Source organism: Nerophis ophidion, unplaced genomic scaffold (genome assembly GCF_033978795.1).
Source record: "Nerophis ophidion isolate RoL-2023_Sa unplaced genomic scaffold, RoL_Noph_v1.0 HiC_scaffold_52, whole genome shotgun sequence".
NCBI lineage: Eukaryota > Metazoa > Chordata > Actinopteri > Syngnathiformes > Syngnathidae > Nerophis > Nerophis ophidion.
The window spans coordinates 497,823-523,678 of NW_026906974.1; the positions used below are offsets into that span (position 1 = coordinate 497,823).

Below are 25,856 nucleotides of genomic sequence, written 5' to 3' on the forward strand. Positions count from 1 at the left end.
GCACTTGAAACAACGTACTGGGGGTGGCACGTAAGCTCTAACATAGAAGCTTAGATACCCAATCATGATTCTCTCTGGTAGGACCTCCTCTGCAAATTGCACTAGCACGGATTCGCTCTCCGTCTTTTCACCGTTCCTAAATGCCATCATTCTTTTCATCGTAGTGACAGTTCCTCATTTTATTTCTCTTTTCAGATCATCTAAATGTTCTCCTCTTGGGATTCCTGTCACGACTCCTCTTGCCCCCTTTCGTTCTCCCACTTCGATTTTTTCCTTTATTATTTTGTTGTACAGTTTTTGCAATCGCATTGCTTTGTTCTTTTGCTCTCCATTTTTGTATTTAATCAACAGCCGTCCGTCCCTGAGCACCTTCGCTAACTCCACCTCTCCAATGTCCTTCTTTAATCCCTCAACCAGTGTCATCAAACTAATGTCATTCATATCTTGGTTTGATTTAAATGTATAAATGATCTTATATTCATCCACCATAACCCTTTTCCTCTTATCAACCTCTTCATGGTCTTCATGCACTCTTTTAGCACTCGACTTTCCTTCACTCCCTCCTCTCCCCTTCTTTCCTCTCTCCCCTCAAGTCCTATCCATTTCCATACTATCCTCATACATCCCGTCACTATCCCCTTCCATCTCCATCCAGTCACAAAACAGCTTATGCTCAACCGCCAAAACAGATTTAGACACTCTCGCCGCCGCCAAATTCACTCCAAATGTTTGGTAGTTCCGCGTCTCTCCTTCCGGAAGCTTCCACCGACCGCTTCGTCTCCAGCGACCGCGGACCAAGAATCGGCAGTACTGCTCTGTTCTGCTGCCTTCCTTTGTTTATTTTTTTTATAAACCTTTATTTATAAAACTGCAACATTTACAAACAATCGATACATAATAATAATCAAAATAAGTACAAAAACAGTACAAATCAGCGCCAGGGTGTTGTAAAATAATGTAACTAAAATAGAATGCTATTTAGCAGAGTTGAGCGTTATGGAGCTATTACCATTGCAGGACAAAGTCTTCATTGTTTTGCAGAAAAAAATTGCCGAAGCCAAATTTGTCAAGTGTCTTGAAGATACATTCATGTGAAAATAGCCTCTGTGTTTTCTCCTCCTCCACTCGGCTGTGACGTCATTCCCAGCTTCTGGCGTAAATGGAAGGCAGCAGAACAGAGCAGGACTGCCTTGTAACGTCAAGTGTGCTAACTGTCGTGAAAGCACATCGACACAGAAAGCCGCGAGCAGGACGCTAATAAGTCAGTCTTATTATTTGTTCTACAGTTTGAAATATTTACGTCGTATAACATACATATTTGATTCTTTAGTTAAGGATAAAGTGGTCTCGATGCGCTAGAAGCACTGTGCCGCTTCTCGTGCTATCTTTGCTTGTTAGTTAGCTTAGCTGGCTAGTTAGCTTAGCTTGTTAGCTGCTAACAGAAGACACAGAAGTTATCAACACATCGCTAAGTAGAGATCAAGTGTGAGAGTAAAGTGTTGTGATTGTGTGAAAATGTCTACATTACAAATGTTGAGAGCGTTGGTGGATCAGCGACTAACTGCTGCCGTTGAAGAAATATTTGTAGTGTTGGAAAGAACGATAGCAGAATACGAGGCGGAACTTTCTAGAACAAAGGAGGAAAACTATCAACTACTGGACGCTGTTTTCAAGAAACATCAAGTTGTGTTACACAGAACAGGTTTGTTTGCTTCTTACTCTCAAATGTTTACTAACTTTATATTTGATTGTTAACAAGAAATGGACATTTGGTATGATTGAAGTGAATGGAGTAGCCTTGTCAAGTGAAAGTAAACAATCTGGCATGCAGATGAAAGAAGATTCATGGAACAGAGTATTGTAACTAAAGAAGAACATGGATAATCAACAGAAAACATTCCTAGGTTTTGTTACAGAGGTAGTCAGCAAATCAATACAACAGCTAAAATTAAAGTGTCCGTTTGCAAATTGCTTAAAGTTAGTTTTATTCTTACAAAAAAATATAACTCGATCGTCACCAGCTTGCTTATGTTACTATTAGTGGTTTAACAGAACATATACATATTTTTAAATGTCCATTTTTTTCCACAATTACTAACTGAGATAGGTTCCAGCGACCCCGAAGGGGACAAGTGGTACAAAATGGATGGATAATTAAATTGAATAAAACTGGTTAGGAATTAGTTTGGCGTTCATGCTTGTCACTTACTGCTGTCTCGTACACACACTGGGAGCGTGTGCACGTACACAGAAACAGTCCGAGAGAAGCAACTAACACTTTGCAGTCATGTTGTTGTTGTCCTGATAGAATATACATTCAATGATATGGGATGTACGCCTTGCTTTTTTGCTAGCAAATGTTTTCATTTAATACTATAAACATTTGGTGGCACAGTAAAAATTTAAAAGTAATACGAAGTGTTCTATATAACAATTATAATATTAGCACTCAAACAACAATATACAGTAACACACATGTGCACTCATACTAATAAGACCTCATTCAGCTTTTTATAGCCAAGTAATACTATAAAAGTATAGTCCACTAGCATGTATCAGTAACATAACATGAATGACAGCACATGCATGTCCATTACTGATCATAATGCCACGCATACACATGCCAGAATGAGAAGTGACGCTGATAGGTTTAGGAACGGTGATTTGTTTAAATTAGGTAAAAAATCAGATAATGTTAACACAAGGTCTAAAAGGCAAACATTTATTCATGAAAGCAGAATATGGCTTTTAGCACAAAATGATGCAACTCCACACATACGTAACATGTACACGCACATTAGCTTTGTGTGTTGACCTAACGCAGGGGTCGGCAACCTTCAGCATACAAAGAGCCATTTTAGCCTGTTTCCCCCAAATAAAACCCACCTAGAGCCACAAACTCTTGTTAGATTCCTAAAATGACGATAACACCACTTATAGTTGTGTTACACTAATGACATCAAACATGTATTTGATTTATTTCTGGGTATAACAAAGCAAATCATCAAATTATTTTGAACATTAGAAACAAAATACACTGTTCCTTCCCTTATTAATGAATACAAAAATAAAAATCAACTCATTCCAACATTCTGAAAGCATACAACTACAGCATATTTATTTGACTAAAAATTGAAAACAACTACCTGGTCATCAATAAAAACAGCAAATTAATAAAAATGTAAGTAAATAAAATGTTTGTCTTTTTGATCCGTCATTGCTAGGGGTTGACCGCTAAAAACAATACAATTGCATGGCAGCAAGAGATGTCGCATAAGGGCTGTGACATACATTTACATCCACAATATATTCACATGGGTTTTATTTCCCTATGACAAGATCCCAGAAACTCTCCAAAATTACAATTGTAAAATTCAAATGAACTAACTAAATAAAATGAAATATAATAGATCAAGTAACCATTATTTGTTGACATTCGGTTTCAAAGCCAAAGGGAGCCAGGGAGGCATGAAAGAACCTCATGTGGCTCCAGAGCCGCAGGTTGCAGACCCCTGATCTAACGCTAGCTATCATTGAATATAGATTCAATATAATTATAAATTGTGGGGAATATAGACACTAAAATGTTCTGTTAAACCACTAATGGTAACAAAACATGTCCTTTGGTGGTCTTAATTTTTTTGTTGGAAAAATGTAAGAGCACAATTTGCAAACAGTTGAGTCTCTTTTAAAATTATGAACTTATTTCTAACCTGCCTGAATAAGTGACATTTCTTATTATCATAATCAAATGACAGCATTAATTTCCATGAGATTGTTTTCTACTAATAGTGTTTTAGACCACTTACAATGACAGTAACAAAAAATATAGTTTTTTCATGAGCTGTGTACTAGTATTGTATGTCTGGGTAGGGGTCCTGCTTTGGAAACAAATTGTACCCTTTCAGGTATGACATTTAGTTCCCGCTAAAACATTCACATGTTGCACAATGAGATGTAAGCATGGGATCATGTGTACTGTACATTCCTGTAACTTTGTGATTGTATAATATATATCAATCAATCAATCAATCAATGTTTATTTATATAGCCCCAAATCACAAATGTCTCAAAGGACTGCACAAATCATTACGACTACAACATCCTCGGAAGAACCCACAAAAGGGCAAGGAAAACTCACACCCAGTGGGCAGGGAGAATTCACATCCAGTGGGACGCCAGTGACAATGCTGACTATGAGAAACCTTGGAGAGGACCTCAGATGTGGGCAACCCCCCCCCCCCTCTAGGGGACCGAAAGCAATGGATGTCGAGCGGGTCTAACATGATGCTGTGAAAGTTCAATCCATAGTGGCTCCAACACAGCCGCAAGAGTTCAGTTCAAAGCGGATCCAAGACAGCAGCGAGAGTCCCGTCCACAGGAGACCATCTCAAGCGGAGGCGGATCAGCAGCGTAGAGGTGTCCCCAACCGATACAGGCGAGCGGTCCATCCTGGGTCCCGACGAGCGGTCCATCCTGGGTCTCGACTCTGGACAGCCAGTACTTCATCCATGGTCATCGGACCGGACCCCCTCCACAAGGGAGGGGGGGGGACATAGGAGAAAGAAAAGAAGCGGCAGATCAACTGGTCTAAAAAGGAGGTCTATTTAAAGGCTAGAGTATACAGATGAGTTTTAAGGTGAGACTTAAATGCTTCTACTGAGGTAGCATCTCATCTTATATTTGTATAAGTATTTCTTTAAAATAACAGCATTTCTTGATTAATATTTATAAATTAGGATTCTTAATAAATGACACTAGAATAAGCACACATTTGATTGTTATAGCTTTTTGTGTGTCTGTAAAGGCATGACTGGCTAAGTGCCATTAGTGCATGTGTTGGTGCACGTGGGAAAGTGCGAGCGGCTGCTATTGAAATGACAAACTTGGTTTTGGTCTGGTTTGTGCGGCAGAAAATGTCCAATTTTGCTAGATAGGAACTTTTTTACCAATGTTTTGGTCACGTGTTTGTGGCCGACAAAAATTTTGCTCAATAAAGGGATCGCCGGAATTCATGTCCTCCTTCGAGCGTTTCGACAGACGTTCCAATAATTGAACGGTGATGATGAAAACGTTTTTCTCTGTTGTGGCCGTCAGTTACATTGAAAATTGGTATGCGCTTATTTTTTAGTTAGATTTTGGAGTGGCATAGATTTGCCGTGTGCAGAGGACACATTAGCAGTGCGCAATTGCACAGGATTAGAGAGAACGTTGATTGGAAGCACAAAATATGAACTGCAGATTTCTGCTGAGCAGCAATAACAGATTTGATCTTTTTCTTTTGTGGCATTTTTGTGTTCCCTTTCCCTGCATTTTGACTCACCAGAAGCAGCATGTATGCGCAGGCGTCGTTTGAGCAACGAAGAAAGACATTCATAGTATTTTTTCATGCTCGCCAACGGACTATATTTCTTTACCGCACGCGGTCCCCTTAAAGTTAAAACCCCATCTGTGACGTTTCGCTGGCATCGTGGTGAAGAGTTGTTCTCTCGTGTGTGCAGCGGAGGATGGAACACAGCGTGAACCAAAGACACTGGCACAAAGGCACTAACAAAAACCAACAGAACTAGCGTGGGAGCTAGAATGAACAAAAAGCACTGGTATGTAAACTAGGGACAAGCAGACAAACAAAATAGCATGGACGCTAATCTAATAACAAAAGTATTTTCTCAACATGCGGGAATGCGACTTCATCTGTTGCGTATAGCAAACTACAGTCCGAGAGCCAATGTCCAACAAAAGCGGTCTTAAATAAGGAGATAAATCAGGGGCAGGTGTGCGTGATCACACGGGAAGCAGGTGACACAAATGCGTTGCTAGGACAACAGAAACAAACCAGGAAGTGCCACCGGGACCTAAGAGAGCCAAATACAACACAGGATGATAACAAAACAGAAACAAAACCAGAGTATGACATGGTCCAAGACGTGGACCATGACACCATCGACATGAATGAGCACAACGATGAGCATTGGAAACATAACTTTATTGAAGTATTTTCAGTTGTGAAGTGAAGTGAATTATATTTATATAGCGCTTTTCTCTATTGACTCAACATGCTTTACATAGCGAAACCCAATATCTAAGTTACATTTAAACCAGTGTGGGTGGCACTGGGAGCAGGTGGGTAAAGTGTCTTGCCCAAGGACACAACGGCAGTGACTAGGATGGGGGAAGCGGGAATCGAACCTGCAACCCCCAAGTTGCTGGCACGGTCGCTCTACCAACTGAGCTATGCCGCCTCAGTTGTTGAACTGAAATCCACAGTGACTGGCTAATTGTTTGAGTAGAAGCTAAGCGAGAAGGGTAATGCTGTGTACACATTAGGGTTGTCCCGATCCAATATTTGGATCGGATCAGCCGCCAGTATTTGCCAAAAAATGCATATCGGCAAGGCATGGGAAAATGCCGATCCAGATCCAGTTTTTAAAAAAACTCTGGTCCACGTTTTCCAACGCACCGATTTAAATAATACATTCCACTCTTCTGCTGCTCCCTAAACTCCGTTCTGCATATTCCAGAACACCTTCAAAACTTCACAGGTCTGTGTTCTAACCGTGTGAATTAAAAGTTACGGTAAAAATGTCAGCTGTGTGGGATTATTTTACCCTACAAAACATGCCACAATAAATTGGCATAAACTCTATTGTGGCAACATAAACGCAACATAACAAATACCCAGAATCCCAATCTTCCATGACTCTTTCAGGCTATATTTTACACCCCGCTAGCACCAAACCCCGCCCCCCCCCCCCTCCATGCGTCTGTTGAGGTGGGCGGAGTTGGGGGCGCGGACGTGTATAATATAGCCTGAAAGAGTCATGGATGCAAAAGTTTCTGGGTAATTGTTATGTTGCGTTTATGTTGTGTTACTGTGAGGATGTTCTCCCGAAATGTGTTTTTCATTCTTGTTTGGTGTGGGTTCACAGTGTGGCGCATATTAGTAAGAGTATTAAAGTTGTTTATATCACAACCTTCAGTGTAACCTGTATGACTGTTGACTATATCCCTTGCAATCTCGTACGTGTGACGATGGGAGCAGCGAGATGCATGCGTCTGGCCGGCACGCAGATAACATGGTGTAAAGGCGGGTGATGACATATTGTAGAGGACGTTAAAAGTAAAGCTGTCATGGCACGCCCTCACTATTGTAGTCCGAGTGAAAGTCCGAGAATGATAGCCCCGGGAGAGGCACCAAAATCCGGAAACCCCCCAAAACAATGACGGGGGGGAGGGGGTCGGTGATTATGCAGCTGAGCCATGTGCAGCTGAGCCTCATCAGAGTGGCCAAAGAGCTGCATGCGGCTCCGGAGCCGCGGGTTGCCGACCCCTGGTCTAGTATATAGAAAAGTGCAAAATAAATCTAACCCATTATTATTATTTCTTAATGATACTGCTATCTGTTGTTCGGGCTGACCAATTTAATTATGACACGGTGTGACATTCAGTTCAGCTGCTGCCACTACACGTTAAAATCAGCGCTAAATGATGACAAATAAGGAAGCAACACCACACAAAAGTTTGTTTCATAACAATGTTTTATTTTCAAATTCACTCACAAGGTGTCATTTTGAAGTGAACACACTTTTCTCACGACGAGTCACGGCCATATTTTATCAACCGTCCTCCTGGCGATCCATTAAAAAAAGTTTAAGTTTAAGTTAAAGTAGCAATGATTGTCACACACACACTAGGTGTGTTGAAATGTGTTCTCTGCATTTGACCCATCCCCTTGACCCCCTGGGAAGTGAGGTGGAGGTGGGCAGCAGCGGTGCCGCGCCCACGAATCATTTATGGTGATATAACCCCCAATTACAACCTTTGATGCTGAGCGCCAAGAAGGGAGGTAATGGGTCACATTTTTTTATAGTCTTTGGTATGACAATAAAAAAAATATATATATTCTAATTTTTTATAGTCTTTGGTATGACCTCCTCTCTGAGCTGCCACCTTATCGTGGTAGAGGAGTTTGAGTGTCCAAAAGATCCTAGGAGCTATGTTGTCCGGGGGCTTTATGCCCCCTGGTAGGGTCTCTCAAGGCAAGCAGGTCCTAGTTGAGAGATCAGACAAAGAGCAGCTCGAAGACCTCTGTGAAGAAGAAAAATCATGGACCCAGATTTCCCTCGCCCAGACTCGGGTCACCGGGGCCCCGCTCTGGAGCCAGGCCCGGAGGTGGGGCACGATGGCGAGCGCCTGGTGGCCGGGCCTGTTCCCATGGGCCCCGACCGGGCACAGCCCAAAGAGGCAATGTGGGTCACCCCTCCAATGGGCTCACCACCCATAGCAGGGGCTATAGAGGTCGAGTGCGATGTGAGCTGGGCGGCAGCCGAAGGCAGGGCACTTGGCGGTCCGATCCTCGGCTACAGAAGCTAGCTCTTGTGACGTGGAACGTCACCTCACTGGGGGGAAGGAGCCTGAGCTAGTGCGTGAAGTGGAGAAGTTCCGGCTGGATATAGTCGGACTCACTTCGACGCACAGCAAGGGCTCTGGAACCACTTTTCTCGAGAGGGGATGGACTCTCTTCCACTCTGGCGTTGCCGGCAGTGAGAGGCGACGGGCTGGGGTGGCAATTCTTGTTGCCCCCCGGCTCAAAGCCTGCACGTTGGAGTTCAACCCAGTGGCCGAAAGGGTAGCCTTCCTCCGCTTTCGGGTGGGGGGGAAGGGTCCTGACTGTTGTTTGTGCTTACGCACCAAACAGCAGTTCAGAGTACCCACCCTTTTTGGGTACACTCGAGGGAGTACTGGAGAGTGCTCCCCCGGGTGATTCCCTTGTCCTACTGGGGGACTTCAACGCTCATGTTGGCAACAACAGTGAAACCTGGAGAGGCATGATTGGGAAGAATGGCCGCCCGGATCTGAACCCGAGTGGTGTTTTGTTATTGGACTTTTGTGCTCGTCACAGTTTGTCCATAAAAAACACCATGTTCAAACATAAGGGGTGTCCATATGTGCACTTGGCACCAGGACACCCTAGGCCGCAGTTCCATGGTCGACTTTGTAGTTGTGTCATCGGATTTGCGGCCTTATGTTTTGGACACTCGGGTGAAGAGAGGGGCGGAGCTTTCTACCGATCACCACCTGGTGGGGAGTTGGCTGCGATGGTGGGGGAGGATGCCGGACTGACTTGGCAGGCCCAAACGCATTGTGAGGGTCTGCTGGGAACGTCTGGCAGTCTCCTGTCAGAGAAAGTTTCAATTCCCACCTCCGGAAGAAATTTGAACATGTCACGACGGAGGTGCTGGACATTGAGTCCGAGTGGAACATGTTCTATTGCGGAGGCGGCTGATTGGAGTTGTGGCCACAAGGTAGTTGGTGCTTGTCGCGGCGGTAATCCCAGAACCTGTTGGTGGACACCAGCAGTGAGGGATGCCGTCAAGCTGAAGAAGGAGACCTATCGAGTTATTTTGGCTCATAGGACTCCGGAGGCAGTGGACAGGTACCGACAGGCCAAGCGGTGTGCCTATTCAGCGGTCGCGGAGGCAAAGACTCAAACATAGGAGACGAAGCCATGGAAAACGACTTCCAGGCGGCTTTGAAGCGATTCTAGACCACCTTCAGCCGCCTCAGGAAGGGGAAGCAGTGCAATGTCAACACCGTGTATGGTACGGATCAGATCAGGGGCGGTACCTCTGGATTGGCAGACCGGGGTGGTGGTCCCTCTCTTTAAGAAGGGGGACCGGAGGGTGTGTTCCAACTAACGTGGGATCACACTACTCAGCCTTCCCGGTAAGGTTTATTCAGGTGTACTGGAGAGGAGGCTACGCCGGATAGTCGAACCTCGGATTCAGGAGGAACACTGTGGTTTTCATCCTGGTCGTGGAACTGTGTACCAGCTTTGTATACGCTCGGCAGGGTCCTTGAGGGTGCATGGGAGTTTGCTCAACCAGTCTACATGTGCTTTGTGGACTTGGAGAAGGCATTCGACCGTGTCCCTTCGGGAAGTCCTGTGGGGAGTGCTCAAAGAGTATGGGGTATCGGACTGTCTTATTGTGGCGGTCCACTCTCTGTATGATCAGTGTCAGAACATGGTCTGCATTGCCGGCAGTAAGTCAAACACATTTCCAGTGAGGGTTGGACTCCGTCAAGGCTGTCCTTTGTCAGCAATTCTGTTCATAACTTTTATGGAAATAATTTCTAGGCGCAGTCAAGGCGTTGAGGGGTTTCGGTTTGGTGGCCACAGGATTAGGTCTCTCCTTTTTGCAGATGATGTGGTCCTGATGGTTTGATCTGGCCAGGATCTTCAGCTTTCACTGGATCGGTTCGCAGCCGAGTGTGAAGCGACCGGAATGAGAATCAGCACTTCCAAGTCTGAGTCCATGGTTCTTGCCCGGAAAAGGGTGAAATGCCATCTCCGGGTTGGGGGGCAGACCCTGCCCCAAGTGGAGGAGTTCAAGTACCTAGGAGTCTTGTTCACGAGTGAGGGAAGAGGGGATCGTGAAATCGACAGGCGGATCGGTGAGGCGTCTTCAGTAATGCGGACGTTGTACCGATCCATTGTGGTGAGGAAGGAGCTGAGCCGGAAGGCAAAGCTCTCAATTTACCGGTCGATCTACGTTCGCATCCTCACCTATGGTCATGAGCTTTGGCTCATGACCAAAAGGATAAGATCACGGGTACAAGCGGCTGAAATGAGTTTCCTCCGCCGTGTGGCGGGGCTCTCCCTTAGAGATAGGGTGAGAAGCTCTGTCATCCGGGAGGAACTCAAAGTAAAGCTGCTGCTTCTTCACATGGAGAGGAGCCAGATGAGGTGGTTCGGGCATCTGGTCAGGATTTAGGGCACGTCCAACCGGTAGGAGGCCACGGGGAAGACCCAGGACACGTTGGGAATACTATGTCTCCCGGCTGGCCTGGGAACGGCTCGGGATTCCCTTTGAAGAGCTGGACGAAGTGGCTGGGGAGAGGGAAGTCTGGGCTTCCCTGCTTAGGCTGCTGCCCCCGTGACTAGGGTTGGGTATCGAGTATCGATTGGAACCGGGACTAACTTTCAGATTCTCCCGGAATTGTTCAAAAGTTTAAATTTCGATTCCTAGTTTCGATACCCAGTCCGCCGACCGGAAACAAATGATATGTCCGCCGACCCGGAAGAAGAAGCCGCTGAACACCAACGAAGAAGCGCCCACCGCCGGAAGTGTTAGCATAGCCGAGCCTATGTAGCCGAGCGAGTCAGTCAAGCATGGATATCGGGCGTCGACGGTCGAAAGTGTGGCTTTATTTTACTAAAAAACATTTAAATATCGGACAAATGTAACACATGCGACAGGACTGTTTCTCCAAGTTCTCTGAACCTTTTGATGATTTTACGGACCGTAGATGGTAAAATCCCTAAATTCCTTGCAATAGCTCGTTGAGAAATGTTGTTCTAAAGCTTTTCGACAAATTGCTTAAAAAGTGGTGACCCTCGCCCCATCCTTGTTTGTGAATTACTTAGCATTTCATGGAAGCTGCTTTTATAGCCAATCATGGCACCCACCTGTTCCCAATTAGCCTGCACACCTGTGGGATGTTCCAAATAAGTGTTTGATGAGCATTCCTCAACTTTATCAGTATTTATTGCCACCTTTCCCAACTTCTTTGTCACGTGTTGCTGGCATCAAATTCTAAAGTTAATGATTATTTGCAAAAAAAAAAATGTTTATCAGTTTGAACATCAAATATGTTGTCTTTGTAGCATATTCAACTGAATATGGCTTGAAAAGAATGTGCAAATCATTGTATTCCGTTTATATTTACATCTAACACAATTCCCCAACTCAAATGGAAACGGGGTTTGTATATATATAATATATTTATACATGCAAGTGTGTGTGTGTGTGTGTGTGTGTGTGTGTGGTTCCACAAGGCTCGTTATTTAAATGATATTTGTTCAGTATCTAATAGATTAAAATGTATTATGTTTGCAGATGATACACATGTATATTGTTCAGGAGAATACTTGAAGGAAGTGTTGAGGTTAATAGAAGTTGAGTTGATTCAGCTAAAAAAATGTTTTGATATTTATAAGTTATCATTTAAATGATAAGAAAACTTAATTTGTGGTGTTAAGTGGTGCAAGGACAAATTGTGAAGCAAAACTAAATCAATTGGAAATTGATAGAGTATACGAAACTAAATTATTGGGAAGAATAATTGATAATAAATTATGTTGAATATATACCGTATTTTTCGGATTAAAAAATCACATTTCTTTTTCATAGTTTGGCCAGGGGTGCGATTTATACTCTGGAGGGACTTATGTGTGAAACTTATTCACACATTACTGTAAAATATCAAAAAATATTATTTATCTTATTCACATAAGTGCCTAGACGTACCGATAGAAGAGGAAGCCGCACATTGTCTACTTTCGAGTTGGCAGAGTTGTTTAGAAGCGACACCGAGGAAGAAGATTTCATGAGATTTAGCGATTAGGAGTGACAGATAGTTTGGTAAATGTATAGCATGATCTATAAGTTATAGTTATTTGAATGACTCTTAGCATAATATGTTAGGTTAACACAGCAGGCACCTTCTCAGTTGGTTATTTATGCCTCATATAACCTACACTTATTCAGTCTGTTGTTCACTATTCTTTATTTATTTTAAATTGCCTATCTAATTTCTATTCTTGGTGTTGGATTTTATTTAAATACATTTCCCCCCAAAAATACAACTTATACTTTAGTGCGGCTTATATGTGTTTTTTTGCCATGAATTGATTAACGTGGACCCCGACTTAAACAAGTTGAAAAACTTATTGGGGTGTTACCATTTAGTGGTCAATTGTAGGGAATATGTACTGTACTGTGCAATCTTCTAATAAAAGTATCAATCAATCAATCAATCAATGCCTTCTCTAATTATGCATTTTCGTCCGGTGCGACTTATTCTCCGGAGCGATTTATAATCCGAAAAATACAGTAAAGGGAAAAATATCCAAATCCATTGCTTCTCTTTATAAAGTAAAACATGCCGAATAAGACATGTCTGCGAATGTTATTGTGGAAGGTCTCTGTCCCAGATCCTCCTTTGCTTGGCTGGAATCACCACACTCGGTCTCAGTGATTTACACTTTTATTGATGGCAGTACATGCAACTGCATCAGTCCAGTGCTCTCCAGTTTGTTCACTGTATCTCGCCGTGTGTGTCTTTCTCTCTCCGTCACTTTCATCATCTTTCCCCTTAAGATCTCCAACGCTGCTGATAAAGGAACAGGTGATTAGATAACTCGCTCCAGCTGAGGTATCCGCTCACCTGTCTGCTGCTTCGTGGCCAATCCCTGCACATGCCCCGCCCGCAGGGAAGGCGTAGGCCACGCCCCTCTCCACATGCCTCCACCGCCCGATTCAGGCCGAGCGGTGCAATACAAGCACTTTCTCTCCCGGTGTGAATTTATGCAGTTGGGTTCCCCGGTTATACTTGCGCCGCTGACGCTCTTGGGCACGGAGAAAATTCTCACGTGACAAGCGCCCCACCTGGTGGAGTTTTGCTCGCATGTCAAGGACGTACTGTAACTAATTTTTGCTGGAGCTTGGACCCTCCTCCCAGCTTTCTTTAATGACGTCCAAGACTCCGCGAGGCCTCCGGCCGTACAATAACTCACACGGTGCAAAACCAAGTGAGGCCTGGGGTACCTCCTGCATCGCAAACATGAGGGGATCCAACCATTTACCCAATTATGTTTGTTCTTGTGCATACATTTACGGCTCATTGTTTTCAGCGTTTTATTCAATCTCCCCACCAGTCCATCCGTTTGTGGCAGGTACACGCTGGTGCGGATCGCTTTTATCCCCAATAATCCGTACAGTTCTTTTATATAATGCGTGACATAAAGGACGTGCCCCGGTCAGTCAGAATCTCTTTTGGGATTCCATCTTGGGAGATGACCTGAAACAGTGCTTGCGCGACACTTTTGGCGGAGATAGAGCGCAAAGGCTTTGCTTCGGGATACCGCGATGCGTAATCCACCAGGACTAAAACAAAACGATGTCCCCGTGTACTCGGGCCAATTCTCTTGAATGGAACCTCTATGAGCGATAATGGGCGTAACGGTGCCCGTGGAGTGGCCGCTGGATTCACCAGCTGGCAGTCTGGCCAGGCTGCGCACCACCGGCGCACATCCGCCCGGAGGCCTGGCCAATAGAATTGGACCATGACTCGATTAAGTGTCTCGTCATACCCCAAATGTTAAGCCATCGGGTCGAACCAGGTTTTGGTGGATCAGGGACTGCTTACAGCCCGAGTCCACCATCGCCCGATATGTACCCCCTTGTACTCTTACCGGGACGTAGCACGTCTCTCCTGGATCGGGGGCGGGTGCTGGCGGCTCGACAACCCGCATTGCCTGCCCCACCTCCATCATGGAGCAATCCCTGTGCACGTGACCGGGTTGTCTGCACCCCCAGCACACCAGCCCTGGAAGTTGAGGTGCCCTCTGCGAGGGAAGCCCTCTCGCCGCAGCACTGGGAACCTGGAACATGCACACATCAGATTTATTGTTAACCCGTGTCCCAACGTTAGTGGTGTGTGTGTGCGTGCCTGCGTGTGTGTGTGTAAGTGTTTGTGTGGCCACCAGGAAAACCTGGTCTTTATGCCCGGGTGATCTTGCCCGCTCCATACCCCCCCATCGCGGGGCGAGTTGACGCCGGGGTGCTGGGGTGGATCCTGCGGCCGTCCTCGGGGTTGCCTCCCTCTGCACTGCTAGGTGTTCCTCCGCCAACCTCACCGCTGCTTTTACGCTCGGGGGGCTGTGGTATCTCACCCACGCTCATGTCCTAGCCGGGATGGCGTCCAGGAACCGCTCCAAAACGATGCTTTCCAGCACACCTGGATCCTGTCCATTGGGCCGGAGCCAGCGGGTCGCTGCGTCCCTCAGCCGGTAGGCGAACACGAACGCTCGGTCTTCTGGCTCCAGCGTCATCACTCTAAATCAGCGTCAGCTGCTGCCGATCCGGTCCAGGATGGCTTAACAGAGGTTGGTGTATTGCAGGTGGGCAGATGCCGAGAGACTCAACACCGCCCGCTGCGCCTCCCCCACCAGGAGCGGCAGCAGTTTGGCTCCCCACTCTTCTTCCGGCCACCTGTTTGACGCCACGAACACGTCCAGGATTGTTTGAGGATCCTCCCCCTCTACCATGCGTTTCATGTCGCGATTGTTGCTGACTTGCTGCTGATACTTGCGCCAGCACTTGTCCAAGCGCTTCCAAGGGGTTTGGTGCCGACATCTTTCCTGGATTCGTCCTTAGTTGGGCGCCACTGTGGAAGGTCTCTGTCCCAGATCCCCCGTTGTTTGGCTGGAATCACCACACTCGGTCTCAGTGATTTACACTTTTATTGATGGCAGTACATGCAACTGCATCAGTCCAGTGCTCTCTAGTTTGTTCACTGTATCTCGCCGTGTGTGTCTTTCTCTCTCCGTCACTCTCATCATCTTTCCCCTCAAGATTTCCAACGCTGCTGATAAAGGGAACAGGTGATTGGATCACTCGCTCCAGCTGAGGTATCTGCTCACCTGTATGCTGCTTCCTGGCCGGCCCCTGCACACGCCCCGCCCGCAGGGAACACGTAGGCCACGCCCCTCTCCACAGTTATATTATTCTTTTATTTTTCCATATTTAACATATTGTGTTGAAGTTTGTGGAAATGTTTACAGCAACAGTCTTCCAGCTTGTATTCTTAGGTTATTTCAATTAAGAGGAGAAAACTATCATTTACGGGGGGTATTGATTTTTGAAATAGGTAAAGTAAGAAGGGATATAAAATGCAAATGGATCACAGTTTTAGGAGTTAAGTGGTGGAACAAGCTCAGTGATGAGTTGAAGACATGTAGTTCTCTCACTGGGTCCATGTGTACACTCTCAGTTACATTAACACTGATATTATACATGTGGGCCAATAGATAGAAATGCTGTTAAATGTAGCTTTGATGTGGCAAGCTACTTTTGCAGTGTAGCATGTAGTGTAGCTTGCTACAATTCTCTGAGGATAGTTTAGCTACATTTAATGGAGAGTAACTTGTAGCTTAGCTTACTACATTTTCCAGGTCGCTTGCCCATCACTGTCTGTTTGGCCTAGCTCACATGTGAATAGTTTGAATACTGCAAACTTCAATACAGTAACACCTCATTTGTGTTTTATGTTCTGCAGACGTCCAGCAGGTGTCAGCAGAGAGTCATGAAGAGATTCCCTCCAAGCAGCAGGAGTGGAGCTCCAGTGTGGGACAGAAGGAGCTACAGACCCCCTCCCACATTAAAGAAGAAGAGGAGGAACTGTGGAAGCAGCTTCAAATGTTGGTGGAGGATAATGATGAAGATGAAGCTCAGTCCTTACAGCTTCATCACAATCAAAGTGAGGAGAACAGAGGGGCGGAGCTTGTAAGTCAACACATCACAGAAGCTGATGGAGAGCATTGTGAAGATATAAAGTCAGAACCAGACAGCATCTTTGCTCCTCTGTCAGACATGGACCAGACGATGTCAGACTCTTCTGATCACAGTGACCACATCCAAAAACCTTTGGAGAGTAAAAATGACTGTAAAGGTGATACAAGACATCACACTAACAACAAACACTTTGACTGCTCTCAATGTGGGAAATCATTTAGACTGAAGACTGATTTTATAAGACACAAGAGAATACATACTGGAGAGAAACCTTTTACTTGCTCTGTTTGTAAAAAAAGTTTCTCCACAAAGCAACACATGACCACACACATGAGAACACACACTGGAGAGAAACATTTTACTTGCTCTGTTTGTAAGAAGAGTTTCTCCATTAAGTCTGCCATGACCAGACACATGAGAACACACACTGGAGAGAAACCTTTTCCTTGCTCTGTTTGTAAGAAGAGTTTCTCTAGAAAGCAACACATGACCACACACATGAGAAGACACACTGGAGAGAAACCTTTTCCATGCTCAGTGTGTCCCAAAAGATTCTCCATAAATGAGCAAATGAAAAGACACATGAGAACACACACTGGAGAGAAACCTTTTACTTGCTCTCTTTGTAAGAAGAGGTTTTCCAGAAAGCTTAACATGTCCACGCACATGAGAACACATACTGGAGAGAAACCTTTTACTTGCCCAGTTTGTAAGAAGAGTTTCTCCACAAAGCTTGTCATGACCAGAAACATGAGAACACACACTGGAGAGAAACCGTTTAGTTGCACTGTGTGCGATAAAACATTCAGGGTTAAGAATAAGGTCAGTAAACACAAGTGTGTAACAGTCATGGAAGCTGCAGGGATTTAAAAACACTTAAGCAGTGATTGTGCTAAATGTACTTTAAAACACAGCATGTTTAATATGAATGTATATTTTATGTTGTATGTAGTGCCTCTCATCTTCTACTGTTATTCTATGTTGTTCTGGAATTACTTTTTAAGTTGTGTGCATTTATTGAATATCATGTACTATTTTATTTTATTTTCTCATTGTTAAAGAGAGAACTTCTTTCTTATTATTTACAGTTGTTTTTTGTTCACACATTTTCTTCCATTGCATTTTTATTGATGTTATTATCCAATTAAAAGAATGAATGAATAAAATTGTTAACAAAATGTGGACTGAGCAGCATTATTACATCATGAATGTTAACTCCTGCAAAACATCAACAAAGAAGAAAAAGTCTGAAGTTAGCAACACATCACTGAACTTTAGAGTCATCGTGAGTGGAGTTGCTTGTTTTTATTGCTGCATTTGTACTTATTTCACTATCACATCTTCACTTTCAACTCTAAAGTCTTCTTCAAATATATTGTTGAAGGTTTTGAAGATCGATGTTTATGATGTGTGTGTAGTCTGTGGAAAGGGTTGTTGTCCCTTGTGGATCCAATTGTTCACTTGCACAGATACATCTTCATCATCATCATCATCATCAGACATAACCGGTCCACTACTGGATGAAACCTTAGCATTAATGTTCTAATATCAGTGTGACCTCATTATTCCTTGATCATAAGACCTAAAGGCCTACTGAAATGAGATGTTCTTATTTAAACGGGGATAGCAGGTCCATTCTATGTGTCATACTTCATCATTTCGCGATATTGCCATATTTTTGCTGAAAGGATTTAGTAGAGAACATCCACGATAAAGTTCGCAACTTTTGGTCGCTAATAGAAAAGCCTTGCCTTTACCGGAAGTCGCAGACGATGACGTCACCCGTGTGATGGCTCCTCAAATCCTCACATTGTTTTTAATCGGAGCCTCCAATAAAAACAGCTATTTGGACCGAGAAAACGACAATGTCCCCATTAATTTGAGCGAGGATGAAAGATTTGTGTTTGAGGATATTGATAGCGACGGACTAGAAAAAAAATAAATAAATCAAGTTTTAAAAAAAAGGCGATTGCATTGGGACGGATTCTGATGTTTTTAGACACATTTATCAGGATAAACCTGGGAAATCCCTTATCTTTCTATTGTGTTGCTAGTGTTTTAGTGAGTTTAATATTACCTGATAGTCAGAGGGGTGTGTCCACGGGTGTCTTGAGGCCAGTGTTTGAAGGAAGTCGACGGCAGCTGTATGGATGGCACAAGCTCAACTGATCTCCGGTAAGTGGCGACTTTTTACCACAATTTTCTCACCCAAAACTGCTGGTTGACATTTGGTCGGGATCCATGTTCGCTTGACCGCTCTGATCCATAGGAAAGCTTCGCCTCCGGGAATTTCAAACAAGGAATCACTGTGTGTTTGTGTGGCTAAAGGCTAAAGCTTCCCTCCTCTATCTTTCTACTTTGACTTCTCCAATATTAATTGAACAAATCGCAAAAGATTCAGCATCACAGATGTCCAAAATACTGTGTAATTATGCCGTTAAAGCAGACAACTTTTAGCTGTGTGTGTGTGCAGCGCTCATACTTCCTAAAAACCTGTGACGTCTTGTGTACACGTCATCATTCCGTGACATTTTCAAGAAGAAACTCCCGGGAAATTTAAAAATGCAATTTAGTAAACTAAAAAGGCCGTATTGGCATGTGTTGCAATGTTAATATTTCATCATTGATATATAAACTATCAGACTGTGTGGTGGGTAGTAGTGGCTTTCAGTAGGCCTTGAAAATACAGATTTCAGCACTGTATTGCTGTGTTGGATCCGCTTTGGACTGGACTCTCGCGACTGTGTTGGATCCATTATGGATTGAACTTTCACAGTATCATGTTAGACCCGCTCGACATCCATTGCTTTCCTCCTCTCCAAGGTTCTCATAGTCATTATTGTCACCGACGTCCCACTGGGTCATTATTGTCACCGATGTCCCACTGGGTGTGAGTTTTCCTTGCCCTTATGTGGGCCTACCGAGGATGTCGTAGTGGTTTGTGCAGCCCTTTGAGACACTAGTGATTTAGGGCTATATAAGTAAACATTGATTGATTGATTGATACTCCAACTCACCACACTGAGAAGTGGGGGCGATCCTGAGCTAGCAGATGCATGTTGCTATCATGTTTCATCAGCGAGGAAGACAGCAATTGTGTATACTTTTTTGTCGGAAGCAAGTTGTATTTGTGGTATACTGAAGTTTCATGATGTTGTTTGCACATCAGATTGACTCTCTCTCTCATCCACAGTCGAAGGCGAAGCCTAGCAATGTTGTTGCTAACGACGCCGAGGAAGCTAGCGTAGCTGCGGGACCTCGTCGGAGCTATGCTAAAAACATTAGCTGTCCACCTACGCCAGCTCCTACTTGTTCACCATCACACGAGCTCACCTGCGATCCAGCGGTCGGCGGCACGACGGAGGACTTCACCCCGAACATCGGTGCGGTTGGCGGCCCAGAGATGGAGGAAGACTGCTCAGACACCGGTGAGGACAGCGGCTCAGCGGCGGACGGCGTAACGGCTTCTGACGACTCCCTGGCCACCATTAAAGTCGGCAGCGCGGAGGTCCTCCTAACTTCTCCTGAAACCTTGAGGGTCATCACCGCGTCACCTGGACCCCCCACAGCCTACACAGGTTTCGGGGGTCTCTTCGTGGATCCATGGTCTTTGTTCTCAACCTCACCAAAACCCGCGAAAAGCACATCTACCCCCACCACTCCTACCTGGCCCCCCCTCCCCCTCTTCAACCACACCGCTCCCCCATCACCTGGACGACGAACAATAGGCCACTCTCCCTCTCTTCCTCCCCCAAGTCTTGCCACAGAAACCTCAATAACAACCAACACCCCTCCATCTTCTGGACAGTACTTCTCTCCAACGGACTCTGATGTTGTCTTTGGTTCCGGTGGGCTACACATCATCCACCTTAATGTGAACAGTCTCTCTGGAAATAAACTCGACCAAATCAGAGAAATGTTCCACAAAAATAAGGTAAATATCCTGTGTTTCTCCGAAACTAAATTAGATGAGAGTGTTTCTGATTCAGAGATAGAGATAGAAAACTTCTCGGTCATCAGAAAGGACAGGAATAAACATGGTGGTGGTGTTTGTATGTATATTCACCAGGATATTAAATACATAACTCGCTCTGATCTCAAGCACAATACCCTTGAATCTGTGTGGGCAGAAATCAAATTCACTAACGCTAAGCCGGTACTAATAGGGACTGTATACAGACCCCCTAATCAGAGTGATTTCTATGGTGCCCTGGAGGAGTGCTTAGCTGGTGTAGAAAACATGGAGATTATTATAACTGCAGATCTGAACACAGATATTCAACGCAGAGATGCGCCTGTCTTCAAATCTTACAGCAAATTATGTAATCTGCATGCTCTTTCCCAGCTAATAACACTCCCCACACGGGTGTGTGTTTCCACCCAGTCAACCATAGATCTCATCCTCACATCGGACCGGCATAATATTAAAAATAGTGGGGTCATGATCTGTGGTTTTAGCGACCACTATATAACCTTCTGCACGCGCAAAATAAGTAAACCTAAAGCCAATGGCCACATAACAGCTCAATCCAGATCCCTTAAAAAATACAACAGTGATCATTTCAACCTCAAATTAGATGAGTGGGACTGGTCCCCTGTGCTCACGAGCAACCTGGTTGAAGATGCTTGGGATGGCTTCAAAACTGCGTTCCTAGCGATACTAAATTATATAGCTCCCATGAGAACAGTCAGGATCAAAGCCCGCTATGAACCGTGGATCAATCCAGACCTATTAGCTGCCATAAAAGATAGGGACAGAAAATATTTCGAATACCAAAAGTGTAAAACCTAAGTAAATAAACAACCCAATAATAATAACCTCAAATCACTCCTTTCAACGCTCAAAAAGCAATGCAATAAATTAAGAAATAAAACAAACAACCTGACTAAATCCTTAAAAAAAAATTATATCAATGACAAAATAGAGATAGCAAGCAGACTTAACATCTTTTTCACCAGCATAGCCACAACTCTCGTAAACAAGCTATCCCAACATTCTGGTCGCTTTGGTGTAGAACACATTAAAGCCTTCTACAAAAAGCTCGGAGTAGTCAACAACAATTTCAAATTAGAAATGGTCTCAGCTAACGAGGTGCTTAATAAATTGAGCGCGCTCCACCCAAACAAGACCACCGGCCTTGACAATATCCCCTCCAGATTCCTCATGGACTCTGCCAGCACCATTTCCCCAATAATCACTCATATAATAAACCTCTCAATTAAACAAGGCCAAGTACCCAAGGATTTCAAGATAGCAAGAGTAACCCCCCTTTATAAAAAAGGAAGCAAATTAGAACCTGGTAACTACCGACCTGTTTCTATTCTCACTTCCATTTCCAAAGTAATGGAGAAAATAGTTTATGAACAGGTTGATAGATACCTTGCTACTAATAAACTCATGTACAAATTCCAATCCGGCTTCAGAACTAAGCACTCCACTGACACATGCCTTCTCTATCTGAGCGACCACATCAAACATGAGGTGGACGCGGGCAAATACTGCGGCATGGTCATGCTGGACATTCAGAAGGCCTTTGACACCGTTAACCACGCTATACTGTTGGATAAGCTCAGAGCAATCGGATTCGATGAAACCTCATCAAGCTGGATGCAATCTTACTTGGAGGGGAAGAAACAGGTGGTAGAGGTGCCCCTCCCCTCTCAGTAAGCTGTGGAGTCCCCCAAGGCAGTATACTAGGACCTTTACTGTTCCTAATATACGTAAATGACATGCCATCAGCATGCCACTGTGAATTGTTCCTGTTTGCGGATGACTCGGCCCTGCTGGTATCCGGCAAGGACAAGTCACAGGTGGAACAAATCCTCAGTGATGAACTCCTCAATATTTGCACCTGGCTCGCTGACAACAAGCTATCCATACACTTAGGTCAAACGGAATCCATCCTATTTGGGTCCCATATCAAACTTAAGAAGGTCATTGATTTCACTATAAAAGTGGGTGACATTGTTATCACCAGGAAGGATGAGATCACCTACCTAGGTTCCATTCTAGAAGCTAATCTTTCCTGTGATAAAATGGCAACCAAGGTGATCAAAAAGGTCAACCAAAGAACGAGATTCCTCTACAGAATCTCCTCTCTGGTCAACAAAAGCACCTTGAAGATTCTAGCGGGAACTCTCATTCAACCCTTTTTTGATTACGCTTGCACCTCCTGGTACCTCAGCACCTCCAAAACCCTCAAATCTAGACTCCAAACATCCCAGAATAAGCTAATCTGGTTACTTTTAGACCTCCACCCCAGATCACACCTCAATCCAACCCACTTTTCCAAAGTGGGCTGGCTCAGGGTGGAGGACAGAGTAAAACAACTTGCACTGAGCCTAGTCTATAAAATCCGCGACACCTCCCTGATACAGAAGTACATGTCCAACTTCTTCCTTAACGTAAATGACGGCCATAACCACAACACCAGGGGGAGCTCCACAAACCACGTTAAACCCAGATTCCGATCTAACAAAGGTCTTAACTCATTCTCTTTCTATGCCACATCAATGTGGAATGCACTCCCAACAGGTGTAAAAGTAAGTGCATCTCTATATTCCTTCAAAAGCGCTCTAAAACAACACCTCCAGGCAACTTCAACCCTTTCCTAATACCCTCCTCCATTCACATCCCATCTCCCCGGATTATAAATAACCTAATGTAAATAATCAAATGTACTTCTAATGTATATACTTGTTCTTATGCTATGTGAACTCACTATGTTCTCTGCTGGCTGTACATATCCTACTGTAAGACCTACACTGTTTCAATGTCCACATTTCTCTGTTGATGCAATTGTTGATGACTGAAGTACTGATATCAACCAAAGCTCCTCATCCCACCCCCCGGATTGTAAATAATGTAAATAATTCAATGTATATACTATGATGATTAACTTGTGTGATGACTGTATTATGCTGATAGTATATATTTGTACCATGAATTGATGAAGGTGGACCCCGATTTAAACAAGTTGAAAAACTTATTGGGGTGTTACCATTTAGTGGTCAATTGTACGGAATATGTACTGAACTGTGCAATCTACTAATAAAAGTATCAATCAATCAATCAAAGATTAGCGTGCCTTTATTAACTGGGTGCTTACGGCCCGTTAGCGCCGGTACTTTGTGGTTACTGCTGTTCCTCACGCATGACTGTCCTTTTCGTCTCACTTGCTAAACCCTCCTGTTTTTGCTCGTGCATCTTACAGGTTTGCCTGTTTATCCAGCGCCGACTAACGCTTTCAGTTTATAATTTTGTGTTTCTGTTTTACTTCATTCTTGAAGTATGTTTCCTAGCTTCGTCTAGAGATTTATTTTTGTACTTTGCTCTTTTATTTTTTATCTTATCTGTCAGTATTATTCCCAGTCTTTACTAGCGCTTTTGGTTTAGTTTTGGTATTTATCTTAGTAGTTTTTATGGTGTGTTTTTGTGCTCCACCATCGCTTTATGTTTTTGTGGCTACATCCTCCTTGCGCCCAGAATAAAAGAATACATTTTGTCTACAAACAATATGTCTCTGCATCCTTGGGTTCCATCTAATTCAGCTCCTAACAGTATTGCTCTGCTGAATAAATGAATCACTATAGCTGCCAATATGGAAGATTATTAATATATTTAAGAAGATATCATTTCCTAAACAGGTAGCAAAATGACACCACAAAAAGTGAACTAGCAGCAGGACTCAGTTAGTATTTTATTAATTTAAAAATGAATTAACTATAAAGAGTAACTTGACAGCGGATTTTTCACAAGAGTTCACCAAAAACTGGAAATTGGGAATGCTAGTTACAATCATTTCGTTATTTTTAAGATGCAGAAGAACGAGGTGTCACCGTGCAGTGAAAAAAGGGATATTTATTGATAAAAGAACAAAAACCCAGAGCAACTTTTCTATGAAGAAAACAAAACAAACTGCTGAAATCCAGCAAAACACTCACAGAAAATCAGCAAAAAAAAAAAAAATCTAACCAAAGTAATATTAACAATAATAACGATAATTTAAAAAAAAATGAAAGAATATGAACAGTTAGTAAATAAATAAATAGAAAAAAACTATGTACATATAGGGAGTCATCTTTAAAAAAAAAAAAACTGTTTAATCACGAATTGGAAAAAATAATATCAGGCTTATGTGGCGTGACATAATCAACCCAGTATTCCCAGTATGAAGTAAATATCTCTAGTTTATAAATAATAAAAGCTGTTATCTTCTGTGTTTTATAAATGTCCATTGTGATTTCCATCCATTTCTTCAAAGTTGGGCTCTCCTGTAATATCCATTTCCTGGTAATGCTCTTTTTACAAACCACTAGTAGGATATTCATGAAGTATTTCTCCTTTTTCAGCCAATCCTGAGGTGCGATGTGTGAAAAACAGAATGTTACTTTCAAGGGGTGATTTGAAAATATCCTGTAGAGCTTGGTGTATCTCTTTCCAATAGTCCTTTATGGCAGAGCAGTCCCAGAAAACATGCTAGTGGTTTGCCTTTAGATTCCCACAATTTGTCCAACAGGCAGGGGAGTTGTTATCATACTGAGACTTCTGAGAAGGTGGAATAAAACTTTCCCGGCCAAACTCTCCACTTGGGTGAGCTGCTACAAGTCCATTGATATCTCCTTTTTATTGTCCATTCTTCCTCAGATGTAGTTATCCCTCCTTTCTTCTCCCATTTTGTTTTAATATATAAAGTTGAATATGATTTCTTATACAAGCATGAAACACTTCTATCAATAGTTTCTGAATTGTAAACTTTTGTAAACAGTTCATTTAAACATATGCTGGTCTTTGTTACATTTTTCACCTTCATATTAACAAAATGCCGCAACTGCAAATATCGATAGAAGTTTTGTTTTTTTAATAAATGTGTCAAATTTGTCACTGACAGTTTAGTTAGGTTTTTTCCTCTGTGTTTGTTTTTATTTCCTGTAAGCGCTCTTATTTTGGTTCAGTTTCCTGCTTGTCTCTCTGAGAGCTGTTTCCCCTCAGATGCGGCTGATTGGCACCTGGCCACACCTGGACTTTCAATAGGCCGGTTGCTATTTAGACCTGCTTTGCCCTCCAGTCAAGGCTAGAGTAGTGTTGTTGTACTGGAAACTAATTTACAAACACAACTTCATCACACACAATACTCCACTATGGAATTGTTCTTATATTAAAATGAGAAACAAATCCATCTTTGTACAGCAATGGTTTGAAAAAGGCATTTGGTCGCTTATGCACTTATTGAGTGAGAAAAGTATTTTATGAATTGAAGATTTCATTAACTACATCCTGCAAATAAAAATAATTACTAAAAATAAAAGGCTTTTTTAAAAAACATTCTAAATACAGCATACCATCTTTTGTAATTATTTACTATTTCTTCAATAGTATATTAAAAAAAAATAGAACTTGAAAGTTTCCAATCTTCCAAAGGCAAAGGGGTTCATTTTGGAAAAAAAACAACCCCGGAATTGACCACTTAAAATCATTTTTAGGATATTGAATTGCAA

The 25,856-nt window shown here is 43.4% G+C and overlaps 3 protein-coding genes across 5 annotated transcripts in view; 2 read left to right on the forward strand and 1 right to left on the reverse strand.

Moving 5' to 3' along the window:
- The window catches only part of LOC133546948 (zinc finger protein 567-like), a 334,269-nt gene that overhangs the window by 234,860 nt on the left and 73,553 nt on the right, over positions 1-25,856 (forward strand). The window lies entirely within an intron of this gene.
- The window catches only part of LOC133546947 (gastrula zinc finger protein XlCGF57.1-like), a 91,853-nt gene that overhangs the window by 31,573 nt on the left and 34,424 nt on the right, over positions 1-25,856 (reverse strand). Inside the window, exon 4 of one of the 3 annotated variants that reach the window (XM_061892799.1) lies at positions 13,077-14,446. The exons of the other annotated variants lie outside the window; for them this stretch is intronic. Coding sequence (XP_061748783.1) covers positions 14,208-14,446 — 239 coding nt within the window. The 3' untranslated portion in view covers positions 13,077-14,207. Of the gene's footprint in view, positions 1-13,076; positions 14,447-25,856 lie in introns of those variants that run through there. 3 annotated transcript variants of the gene reach the window in all.
- On the forward strand, positions 1,203-17,540 carry LOC133546949 (zinc finger protein OZF-like). Its single transcript, XM_061892802.1, has 2 exons — positions 1,203-1,702; positions 16,123-17,540. Exons 1-2 carry the CDS (start codon positions 1,516-1,518, stop codon positions 17,226-17,228), a joined length of 1,293 nt encoding a protein of 430 aa, XP_061748786.1. The 5' UTR covers positions 1,203-1,515; the 3' UTR covers positions 17,229-17,540.

Coding starts and splice junctions, on each gene's coding strand:
- LOC133546949 (XM_061892802.1), top strand. CDS start 1,516: ATGTCTACATTACAAATGTTGAGAGCGTTGGTGGATCAGCGACTAACT. Junction 1,703..16,122: donor AGTTGTGTTACACAGAACAG/GTTTGTTTGCTT, acceptor TATGTTCTGCAG/ACGTCCAGCAGGTGTCAGCA.